Source organism: Cryptomeria japonica, chromosome 6, assembly GCF_030272615.1.
Source record: "Cryptomeria japonica chromosome 6, Sugi_1.0, whole genome shotgun sequence".
NCBI lineage: Eukaryota > Viridiplantae > Streptophyta > Pinopsida > Cupressales > Cupressaceae > Cryptomeria > Cryptomeria japonica.
Genome location: NC_081410.1, coordinates 1,563,047 through 1,575,505, shown reverse-complemented (window position 1 = coordinate 1,575,505; position 12,459 = coordinate 1,563,047). Strand labels below are relative to the sequence as shown.

General features: G+C 36.0%; 1 protein-coding gene across 2 annotated transcripts in view; it reads right to left on the bottom strand.

Annotated features, from left to right (window-relative positions):
• Positions 1-11,194, bottom strand: part of LOC131077543 (IQ domain-containing protein IQM3) — a 49,712-nt gene extending 38,518 nt beyond the window's left edge. The window contains exons 1-7 of one of the 2 annotated variants that reach the window (XM_058015057.2): positions 10,469-11,194; positions 6,209-6,323; positions 5,900-5,965; positions 5,699-5,787; positions 5,436-5,523; positions 5,074-5,211; positions 4,783-4,875 (exon numbers count right to left, since the gene is read on the bottom strand). In XM_058015057.2, coding sequence (XP_057871040.1) covers positions 4,783-4,875; positions 5,074-5,211; positions 5,436-5,523; positions 5,699-5,787; positions 5,900-5,965; positions 6,209-6,323; positions 10,469-10,971 — 1,092 coding nt within the window. In that variant the 5' untranslated portion in view covers positions 10,972-11,194. The remainder of the gene's footprint in view (positions 1-4,782; positions 4,876-5,073; positions 5,212-5,435; positions 5,524-5,698; positions 5,788-5,899; positions 5,966-6,208; positions 6,324-10,468) is intronic. The other variant, XM_058015056.2, reaches the window with a different exon arrangement.
• Positions 11,195-12,459: the final 1,265 nt, after the last annotated feature.

Genomic DNA, 12,459 nt, shown 5'->3' with positions numbered 1-12,459 from the left:
TTCACTCACATCATCTCTCCATGCGAAATATACATCTGCTAACTGCGAAGGTTAAAGAAGCAATTATATTCATACTTCGGTATCCTACAGCAAAGCATCTCTATGTTTAGCGAAGCATATTCAGAAGTCAGTGAATCATCATTAGAAGCCAGCGAACTTCAATAGATGCACAGTGAATTCCCTTGAAAGCACAGCAAACCCTCTTGAAGGACTGCAATCTAGTTTAAAGGGGCAGCGAACATCATCCAAGTGGCAGCAATCATCATCTCTGTGACAGCGAGCTAATGTTGAAGACAGCTACCTCAATCTGCCATCCTTCTTGTGACAGCAACATCTGCATCTTCAAGTACTTGAGATAAGTGTTGTAATGATTATATGACTATAATCCATAATCAGATCCGAGGATCTTTTCTGGCTGGGTTTTTCCTCCTAGGAGGTTTTCCCAGGGTAACTGTGTCTTGTTCTCATTTTGTTCATTTCTATGTTATCACTAAATCTAGAAATCTCTAAATCTTTCAGCTAATCAAACTAGTTAAAAACTAAATGTTAATTTCTGAGTTTATATCAATCTGAAAGTGTTAAAATTAACACTCAGTACTCTTCTCAAACTTGAGACTTCTATTTGACTTAGAGGTTGTTTTTAATAGTTAATTCCTTACGGAAACAATTTCGGACTCTAACCTCTTACAAATTTCTTTTTTTTTTCTTCAATTGAATTTTTATCACTTCTTAAATCATTTATGCTTCTTCAATTTGAATTTTTAGATCAATGATCATTCTTTTGGGCTCTTCAATACTTTGCGATAACTTTGCCTTAGATTCATTGTCCTCTTGAAGTTGTAGCTTTTGTTGCAGGTTCTTCTTAAGTTTCTTAATTTCACTTAGGGCACATATGAGTTCTTCCTCTAAATCTACTTCCCCATCTATTTTGGCATTCTCTTCCCCCTCTAACTCCTCTTCTTTTTCCTTGTCTTCATTTTTCAAGATGTCATCTTTTGTTTCCATTGCCATGAATAGAATCTCCTCTCTATCACTAGCAGAGAAACTCTCTTAGGATGAACTACTTTCCTCTATTCAATAGGGGCTTGTCTTGTGCTTGTGAAAGCTCTTCTTTTTCTCATCTTTGCAAGATTTGTAGTCCCTTTTATGTTGATGATGTTTGCAATCTTTCTTTGTGTTATGTATGCTCTTTGTCATCATCATTATTATTATTATATGGACATTTAGCAACAAAGTGTCCTACTCTTTCACAATCAAAACATTTAATAGGCAACTTATCTTTATATTTGTCAAATCCTTTCTTCAACTTCCTCACAAAATAAAATTCCTCTTCATCTAACTCATCATCAGAACTATTGCTTGGCTCGGGTTCCTTATTCTTCATCTTCTTTGAGGCCTTGAAGGCTGCCTCTTGCTTGGATGAACTCTCCTTTTCGGTCGTCATTTCATATGCTGTGACGATCCTATACAATTCATCCATTCTGAATTTTTCAAGATCCTTTATCTCTTCAATAACAAAAACTTTAGCATCAAATCTCAAGGGAAGAGACCTTAATACTTCTTGCACAATTAATTTGTCTTCAACTGTCTCACCAAGACCTCTTATGGTATTGACAATTTCATCTATGCAAAGCAAATAGGCGACAATTATTTTAGTCCTCCATTTTTAAACTCTCAAATTTCCTTCTATGTGTTTGTCAAATATCCTTAGTTAAATTTGTTAAAAGGTACTCTTGTGGTCAATGCCTTGTAATTTGATCTTTCTTCAGGTGACTTTACAAATTTCGGGATTTTGAAGTTTCTCTTATCATCATGCTTGTCAAAATCCATGCATGCCTTTCCCTTCAAGTCTGATTTTCCCCTCTATGTCCCTTTTCCTTGAATTTTGGTATTTCAGGTTTGGCATCCATGCATCCTTTCCTTAACTACCAACTTTTCTTCCTAAAATCCCACTTTGCAAATTTCGAGATTTAAGAGTTTCTCATATTATCGTGCCTATTGAACCTATCATCCCTAGCTTGCCTTTTCCTCCAAGTTTAATTTCCCCCTCTACGCCCCGTTTCCTTGAATTTCAAGATCCCCAAAATTTCACTTTACAAAATTCAAGATTTCAAAGTTTCTCATACCGTCTTGTTTGTCAACTCTGTCATCCCTACCATCCCTTTCCCTCTAAGTCCAATTTACCCCTATAAGCCCCTTTTCTTTGAATTTTGAGATTTTCGGTGCGGTCATCCATGCATCCTTTCCTCAACTGCCAACTTTTCTTCCCAAAACTCCATTTTGCATTTCATGATTTTGGAATTTCTCATACAATCATGCATATCGAACTTTCAAGGTATTTTTCCCCATTTGCCCTTTTGGCATGCAAAGTATCCAAACTCCATCAATTGAATGAAATTCCCCACCTCCCATCCTAGAATGACCCAATATGCCATTAATGGCCCCAAAATGAATATGATTCAACAGATGAAGACTCTCAAACGCTGCTTGGCACCTATGGGCCCCTTTAAAACATAAATAGTGTACAAAATTGTATTGTAGCTGATGTAAAGGGCATGGCTTCAAATGTATGGCCATGTAAAGGTGATGCAAGGAGCCATGGGATGCCTATACAATTACAAATAACTGTGGTTCTTTACCCAAGATCTCTAGATGGTGTTGATAGATATACCTTCTAGATTGACCAAAAAGAGAAGCAGATGGAAAACCAACAAAACAATGATATTCACAAGTCCTAAGGTTTCAATTTCCACTTCTAGGTAAATGTATTTTGGTATTGTAATGCTCTAGGTTCATCCAAAATTTGTAATGAACATTTGTAACCTTTGTAGATCAAATGATTAAAACAAAAACTAGCCTTAGTTGAGTGTCTCCTTATGTATGGTATATATTTCTGAATGTGTGTTGTTTAGTTGGTTAGCCAAATGACTGTAAAATCCTTGCAAAGCCTTTGCAAGGTATCTTTTCAGCATGGTAAAGGAAATGGATGGGTTTGCTTATGGATTACTAAGTAGACTCGCTCAATATTTTGCAACCCTTAAATGAGTTTTTGAATTTATGCGTAGAGCCCATCTTGCTTGTGCATTTTGAAAGGCATGGTCTTTTGTGGTATCTTGATTAAGGTGTCACCTTTGGTTTCTATTATTACACCTTTTGTATGATTTTAGAGACTTTGTTGTCCAACTAGATAAAGACACCAATCTGCTATTGGCTCCATCTCCCCACCATCCCAACACACTCAAAATAAATCAACATAAACATCTGTTCAGTTTTATATAATTTTTTAGAAATCTCATTGCCATGTCTGAATGTATATAACAACATAAGAGGTTACCACAAAACACGTTCTCAAACACTCATATGGCAGATCATATGTTTTAGTAATGTATTTAACCTTGAGTTCCCCAAATCAACACATAGGCACGAAGTGACAACCAAAATAGGGGTGCACTGAGTATTGTGCTTTTGTGGTCATATCTATTGCAGTGCCTTAGGGAAAAACCCCTGGGTTAGAAGAGCCAGATATTGAGGTATTACCCACCTCAATAATTGGTCCTTAGTTTCCCAACTTGAATATAGGTTTTGTGGACATTCTTCCTAAGTTTGACACCCCTGGCACCTAAAAGACTATCGAACCTTAGGGATTTGAGACCTACAAGTCAGATCACCAACATGAGGCAGAAGGATATGACATGATAAAGGGACCCGACCATATCAAGATTTTGCAGAACTAGGCAAAGAGTGCAGTGCAACTCCTCAAGAGAATCCTTGATGAGTTGCTAGATACCTAGGGAGGCAACAAAAGGTTTCTTCTACGAGTCAAATCTTCTTACTCTTGTGTTGGCATTCATCTGGATAATCCAAATGAGAACTAAGTTTTGCACCTTGAAGATCCTGAATGTTGAAAGGCACAGTGGCATATGAGTTAGAAGGATGTGACATGATAAAGGGACCCAACTGCATCAAGAATTAGTAGAACTGGGCAAAGAGTGCAATGCAACTCCTCAAGAGAATATTTGATGAGTTGCCAGATACCCAGACACATCAAGAGGTTTCTTCTAGGAGTCAATCATCTTACTCTTGCATTGGCATTCATCTAGGTAATCCAAATGAGAACTAGGTTGTGTCCCTTCATTTTACTACTTTTTACAGGAATTGATAAGAATTAACAATCATAATTTAGTTCAGAGTTTTACAAGCAAATGCGAATTTGATACCAATTGTTTCATAAGTCAACAAAGTTGTGTGGGATCTACTCTACCAGTAATCAGCAAAGTTGAGACCCTAAAAGTTGCCTCTCAAGAATGTCATGCTAGGAAATGAGGAGGCCTGCAAATGCTTCCTCCAAGATTAAAGAAAAATATAGCAGAAGAAAAAGTTGAGAAATAGTTCTGCAAGGGATTCTAACCTTGACATAAAGAACAACATAAGAAACCATCAAGCTAAAAGTATTTGAATCCCTAAGATAATTTCATAGCCATTTTTTTTAATGATTGTTTGGAGTGTAATAAATTATGAGAGTTTTTTGGGTTCAGCTACATGAATTTTTTGTCAAAACTTTTAAATGTTGTAATGCAAAAGCTGATCTGCTCCATAAGACATTTGTATCTTGTAGTTTCCTTTTCCTTCTCATTTTTAGCAATAATTAACTCATTTATTTATTTAAATAAAAATTATGTAATCAGAACATGTTTTGAAAGAATAAAAATCTAAAAAATTTGAGCAATAAGACAAATTTGTACCACTCAAAATTTATTAAATCTGCAAAATTCTTCATGTCACCTTAAGAATGCCATCATTTACAGTCAATCTTCCAGCTGCTGAAGTAGCTCCTCCTGCTAAGAAGCTAGAATGTTGAAACGTCCCTTTCATCTTCTGAAAAGGACATAAACAGGAGTGAAAGTTAGGAATAATTGACCCATAGGTAACTCACCCAATTTCAATGAATATTTGTATTGTAACTCATGCCATCTAAGTACTGCAGAAACTGGTCCAATTATGCACAGCACAGAAAGCAGAAACGTTGAAGGCCACATCATGGATTATAGAAAGGCTAGATGATGCTTTAAATACCTTTGAAATATAGATCCTTTTAGATGGACTCATTACAAATATCCATTTATGTCCTTCAGGGGTGTCCACTGGCTGCCCACTATTCTTGTGAATAAGTTTACCATTTTGCAAAATGACTTCATATTGTTCCCTCTCTATCTGCAATTCAGAATCGAATAGAAAAGAAAGAAAAGTAAAGTCAAAAAAAAATCAAGGATGTGCTTCTTCTAACAAGAATGTCAACCCATGTACAATTTGCAAAATGAATACCAAAATCTTTTAAACTCCTAATGGAACAATGGACCGGAAGAAGGATACAATCCAATAACGTTGCTTCTATGGAAGACAATAAAGGAATGAGAAGGTGGCACAAGAAATCTAACAGGGCCAAGGTATTTTATCCGTTGCTTTTGTAATCTTTCCCTTGGACAGTCCTCAAGAATCAAGTTCCTACCTTCTCCCACATCAAGCCTGAAATGAGGTTGTAAATTTAAAGAAAAAGCAACAGACCATGAAGTTAGAGCATTTGTAGTTGCATACGTTATTTATTACATGAAAAGAGAAATGTTAAATTCAGATTTCAACTTTAGATACACCACAGTTGCAATTGCGCAACATTTCTTCAGATAAAAGTAGGAAAGCTCACCAGTAAAAAAATGGTTCTGATGTTTTTTTGTCAAACCAGTGATCATAATAGTAATGCAGATTATGCCCATAACGATGACGTGGATCAATCTACATACATGCATAGCAGATGAAAATGTGATTCAGACTACTGCTGGAAAAACTTTTCCCCTGGAAACTCATCCTATGAAAAAACTAATATTCACGACTAGTAAAATCTTACAGCCTCAAGCCAGTGCTGGAAGGCTAATTGCCGAGCTTTTTCATCCTTCGATAACCCCTTGCCCACCTGTAGAACAATCCCCTTGTGATTACTCCAAAATAATTAAATTACTTACATGGCAGAAAAAGCAAATAGTTTAAAGACGAAGGAAAATGTTTTAGATGCCCTAATTAAAGGCTCCAACTAATAGCATCCATCCAAAAACCCATTCGTAGACAATTATGAATTGGCCCCTTATACCAATTTACAGCATTTGTAGTTAGGGAAACAAAACAAGACTTGAAGAAAAAACAAAAAATAGCATGTTACTTTTGCAGCCTTCACTCTTGCACGTAACCACCGTGCACCAGCTGTTTCTGGTTTTTGACCCTCGTAAAATGATTCCGTATTTTTCTGAAGTGTTGCATACTCTATTGCTTGCCACCTGCATCCAAATCACAATAACAACCATAATCATTTATACATGGCCAAACTACACATCCAACATACAAGGCTCTTAAACAGCATAGCAACCCAATCTCTAGGACCAGATAATCTGCAATGCACTGCTCAAATGCAGGAAGTAGAAGAATACATGACACGTGATAGGTCTCCAGTATTTCCATTGTACAAAAAAAGAATAATTTGTTGATTCAATTTAATAAGCATTAATGCTGATTCTGACATGCATTTAGCCCCGTATATCATGGTCTAGTTGCAAGGTGAAACAGTTGCCATAAATCAAGATTAAAGCCTTGCTTGACATGGTCACCAATGCCAGTATGAAACAAGCTATGTTCATGAGAGGCACAACCAGACTAGGCTGGGGGCAAATCCCAAGCCAGTGTTCTCAGAGTAAAAAAATGAATTTCACATGGCTGGTGAACCAAAAGGTATTGCAAGCTTGATCATGCATTCCTTGTGTTTAGCTGCCAATTGGTATAAAGCTCTGTAAGTACTTGCAAGCTAAAACCTGCAGCAACTAACTCGCCATATTACTTGACCTCGACTATTCTTTAAAAATTGCTGCGAGATTTTTCTGAATTGCATGTCAAACATGCAGGTTTAATCACCAAAACTAGGACAAAAAACTCATCCAGCATTAAAAGGTGAGTTTCATGACAATTTTTTAACATTTACAGGTTTGTTTTTGGTCAACATTTTTCTGCTAGGGTGTTGAATGAAAATTCCAGGTACATTTAAGTGTTAAACAAAGTTTATTTTTGAGCTAAGCTGCTGGGGCTTTGGTTTGGTTTACTGGTAAAATCATGGGTCTGAGATACAGCATGGTTTGCAGATCACAGCCATGTAAAATAGTAAAATTGCTGGTATGCACATTGCATTTGTTGCACTTGCAATACTTAAAATTATGTATGTTATATCATAAGTAGCAGTCCACAAGAACCCATCTCTCATGAGTGTGAATGGTCCACATAGCATTCATTGCATCTAGATGATGCTCACAAGGGTGGAGCATTGAGACCCAATACTACTCCAGCTCAAGCACACTTAACCAAGGAGTTTCACCAAAAGGTCAAGCCAACTAAGCTTGCTACGCCATTAGAAAAACCTTCAGCAAGTGTTGTGTCTTATGAACCATTCATTATAGAACTCCTTGGCTCATTCATTAACTAAGCTTTCTACCCCATTAGCGAAACCTTCAGCAAGTGTTGTGCCTTATGAACCATTCATTATAGAGCTCATTAGCTCATTCGTTAACAATACGGTGGCAGTTTGATTTTTCACAGTAAACCAAATTATGTGATGTTTTATTAAGATTCAATTGCATAGGTTTTTGACAATCTCATTGACCCATATTTCATGAGTAGTGGTTCACAAGAACCCATATCTTGTGGGCATGAATGGTCTACTTAGCACTCATTGCATCTAGATTATGCTTACAAGGGTGCAATATCAGGATTTCCTAGGAGGTCACCAATCTCAATATTCAACTCAGGCACACTTAACAGCTTAGCAGGCTTCATCTTAGGGAAAACTCCTTAAACTTAGTGGGTTTGATTGTAGGGAAAACTCCTTAAACTTAGTGGTCTTCATCTTGAGGGAAACTCCTTGGTTAAGCATGGTCAAGTCAAAGTAGTACTAGGATGGGTGACATCCCAAGAAATCCCAACTCCTATAAGCGTCATCTAGATGCAATGAGTGCCAGTGTGAGATGGACTTTTGTGAGCTACTACTTATGAAATATGGATCAATGCTATTGACACAAAAACTACATAATTGAATTTTGCCAAAATATCACATAATTTGATACACTGTCAAAACAACACCTCCTTGTTAATGTTTAAAACTTTATAGAATTTTATCATTTTTTTTCTATATAAGCTAAAATTTTAATCAACCATAACATTTTTTATTTTTTAATCAGCTAAACCTTGTAATTTGAGTGACTAATGCATTTGAAGTGATATATACAGGGTTCTATAATGATTTAATGATTAATCTATGCACAATAAGTCAAAATGATCAAGTTTCTCCATATTTAAATTCTCAAATACCAGTCAACGTCACCTATAATTTACATTTTACACTGTATTAAACTCTAATTTTGATCTATACATTAAAGAAATCAGTGGTATATTCCATAAATTCAGTAATATGCCTGATTTTGAAGAATATCTTTTAAAAGTAACATATTTTTTTATATTCGATAAATTTGCCAAGCTGTTGCTAAAATTTCCCCCTTTTTTTGCAGTGTCCTGAGTTTTCAAAAAAAAATGAGTCAGCCAAGTAATTGCGGACTATTACTTTTCATGACAACTTTACTTTCAAAGAAGGGGTGTTCTAAGTTATATGGTACATTTGAAGGCATGATTACGTGTGCAAATCCTAAGCAATTTTGCTAGAATCGACACTCTTTGCACTGGCTTGCTAGCAGAATGGTGTTACAAGCTTAACAGTGAAATCCTCTTGTGTAATTAATAGGGTGACAGTAACAAAAATCCTGTAGAAATGGTTTTGTTTTTTTTTTTAAATTGCTTACATAAATGTACAGCAAAGGTAAAAGTCCAAATCCAGCTATCAAGAAAAATGACAGGGATTCACAAAATTAACACGCCCTTGGTCGAAGAAAAAGGGAAAGAAAATCAAGAAAACAGGATATCCCAAATTTATGACAAATCCCAAAAACCAAGAGGCGCACAAGCTTGGGCAACACTTATTCTTAATCCGTGTAACTTTGAGCATAGGGTCAGATTACTAGAATTACATTTTTCGCATAAATGCAACAAAACAATACACGCACAATAGTCCATTGTAACACCCCTCTTAAGTCCACCAGAACATGATCTACTTAAAATGTAGAATGATGTTGTTGACGATGACAAAGTTCAAGCCCAACCGGATGTACTTCCATGTAAGAAAGGGCTGAATAGAAACGCCTCATGCAGAGCTTCTAAACCCAAAGGTGTATGCTTCATGATGCATTCAAGCCCATGGTGAAATGCTCCCATGTTAAAGGGGTATACAATGTATAATAACGAAAAGAATTAAACTCAACTGAATTGCCTCCCATGTTAAAAGAGGTTTAAACAGAAACCGATCACACACAATTTCTAAAGCAAAAGTGTTGCTACTGGACAGAAAAAGGTAAGCGTTACAATTAAGCTGCAAAAAAACAACATGCCTCTCAAACACAAGTCATTAATAAAAATTGAAATATTAATTGACAAGCCCAATGGGGATGATCAATGTTATAGTCAGCGGATAGAAACCCCTCAAACATGAGTCCTAAGCTCCACCGTGTTCTAAACCTCATGACGTATTAAATACTACAATTAGCCATAAGAAAAACATGGCTCTCAAACAAAAAAAACACTGTATCCGAAACAGAGAAAATTCCTGTCAATAATTAAGTCGTGAAAGATGACTTATTACAAATTATGTAACGAGAGAAGGCTTATTGTGTCATTGTGAATGAATTGTTAAATACTCCAAGCAGATATTCTAGATATGGGTTATTGCGAAACCCAGCTTAGAAAAGATGGGATGGATCATATGAATTATTAAATAAATACTCAAAATAGTTAATCAAGAGACAGGTTATTGTGAATTTCTACCCATAAGAGATGGTCAATATGAATTTCTAATTAACTACTCTATGGAATTAATCCAGACAAGGGTTGCTGTAAATTCCTATCCCCGAGAGATGGAACAATGTGAATCGATCATTGAATACTCCACGCAGATAATCCAGAGAGATTTTACGAAATCCCTATCTACGACAGAAGGGTTATGGTGAATTACTCATTAAATTCTCTCAGAAGTTAATCCAGTGACGGATTGTTGTGGATCCCTACTCAATAGAAATGGGTCGATATGAATTGCTCATTAAATACTCTAAGCTGTTAATCTAGAGTAAGGGTTATGTGATTCCCCACTCGTAAGAGATGGGTCATCGTGAAATGCTCGTCAAATACCATGAGCAGTTAATCCAGAGACTGGTTTAGTGCGAATCCCTACGCAAGAGAGATGTAACATTGCAATTACTCAATACTAAACTGTCCATTAAATTGATATTGGAGAAAATATGGTTCAGAAATAACGACTCAAGTGGACCAGGGAAACACGAACCAAAGTTCCTCGGCAACAACTGCACAGTCTGCAAGGTTGCGCCTCGTCCGGTAGCTCCTGTATACTTTCTGCAATTTCACTGCAGCGTCATCTTCCACGGATGATCTACTCGTTCCAGACTCTGTTTCTTCCTCAGTCACTCCTCCTTTCTCTTTCTCTCGACTTTCCTCTCCATTTTCCTCTTCCAATGTCTGTATTATGCCTACATCTTCTGCTTCCACAACTGATCTTCTTATCTCTGTTTGGTTGCATATGTCTTTCTTTTTTACAGCTGTGCCTGTGTGGATGCTGCTTGAACCCTCCATTTTTTCTCTGTCTTTCTCTGTGTCTTTCTCTTTTACAGTTGTATCTGTCTGGATGCTGCTTGAACCCTCTACTTCACAAATTTCCTGTATGCTACTTGAGTTCTCCATTTTACTCTCTCTCAAACACGCTGCATCTACCTCTTCAGCTTGGAGTTCTTTCTCGTGGTTATCCTTCTGAGTAGAAAATAGGGTCCCCATTTTTTAAACAGGATACACTCTCTACTTCGTTTTCAGGACGACTAATTGGATGGAAACTGAAAATAAATTGGCTGGCCCTACTTAACAAGGAGACGAGTGACTGAATAGAAAAGGCAGGTCCTTACTGTACGTCGTTGACAGATTCTTTATGGGGATTTCAGTGACACATCTGTTGCTTTCATCAGTAAATAAAGCATTAAAAAAAAAAAAAAAAATTCCGCAGAAATTAAATGGCACAAAACCATTTATGTATGCTTGTAGTTGGTTTTATGTACGTTTGTAGTTGGTATAACTACTATTCCTGTACAGATATTATTAGGAACGGTGTAAATGCAGTCCAAGCTCTCTGGAATGAATCTGCACCTTACACATTTTGAAAAGACGCGCCACTACGGGCAAAATCTATATTTAATTATGCCCAATACCTACCGGTGTCAAAACTACCTCACAACTCATAGCTGTCAAAAAAAGCTTGGTCAATGACTATCCCAGACGAGAAGCTTCGTTTTTTATTATTTAATCGTCGTATTTTTCCACTAAGCACGATTTTCATGTGACCACGTCAGTCTACACCAAAATATTTACGCTTGAGGGAGTCATCGAGGCAAAATACTTTTCGCAAGTAATTTAATTTAGTTTGGTATCTTGATAATTGTAAAATAATTGTTATTTTGTTTTGAAAATAAAATAAGGAAAGGAGGACATTGAGCATTTGACATTAATTCAATTATTTAGGGATAAAAAATGGATGTTGGTTAGGAATTGGAAGGTTATTAGGGTTATGTATTTATGTATATACATATGTCTATATATTTATATATATGGATATATATGGATATATACATATGTATGCATGTTTGTATGTATGTATGTTTGTGTCGTATAATAAATCTAGAAGATCATCATCTCAAGTATCATTATACTTCTCTTCGTTGATTATTGCATTTTATTTTTCATGAAGTGTCCTTTTCATTACATTTGTTTCTTTCTAATAGTTCTTTGCATGTTTGACAAACACGTTATCAATTGGTGGAAAATTACGAACTTCTTTCTTGACCCAAATTTATTGCTTCTTTATTAATGTTTATGAAGGAGTATTTGGTATTTTGTTATGCCCTTAATGCTATGGTGTTCATGGGGTTATGAATAGTTCTCTTGTGGCTACCTTGACTCTTAATTAAGTTATATGATCATCAATGCAGTTTTGTATAAATAGCTTAAGTCATACTAGGCCACAACTAAGGCATAAGTTTAGCATATATAGAAGCTAGTGGTTAGTTTATGATTACCATATTGTGAATCATGTTCTTCTTGGAGACTTTTGGAAGCTTACCCACTCAAAATGATTTATTATTCTTAAGCAATTTGAAGTATTTGTTGCATATTTTCTATTTGTTCTCTCTCGTATAAGTATTTCATTACGAGTGGTATTAGAGCATGATTTTAGCATCCAAAAGGCAAGGAATAAGTTATTTTTTGTTCAAGTGA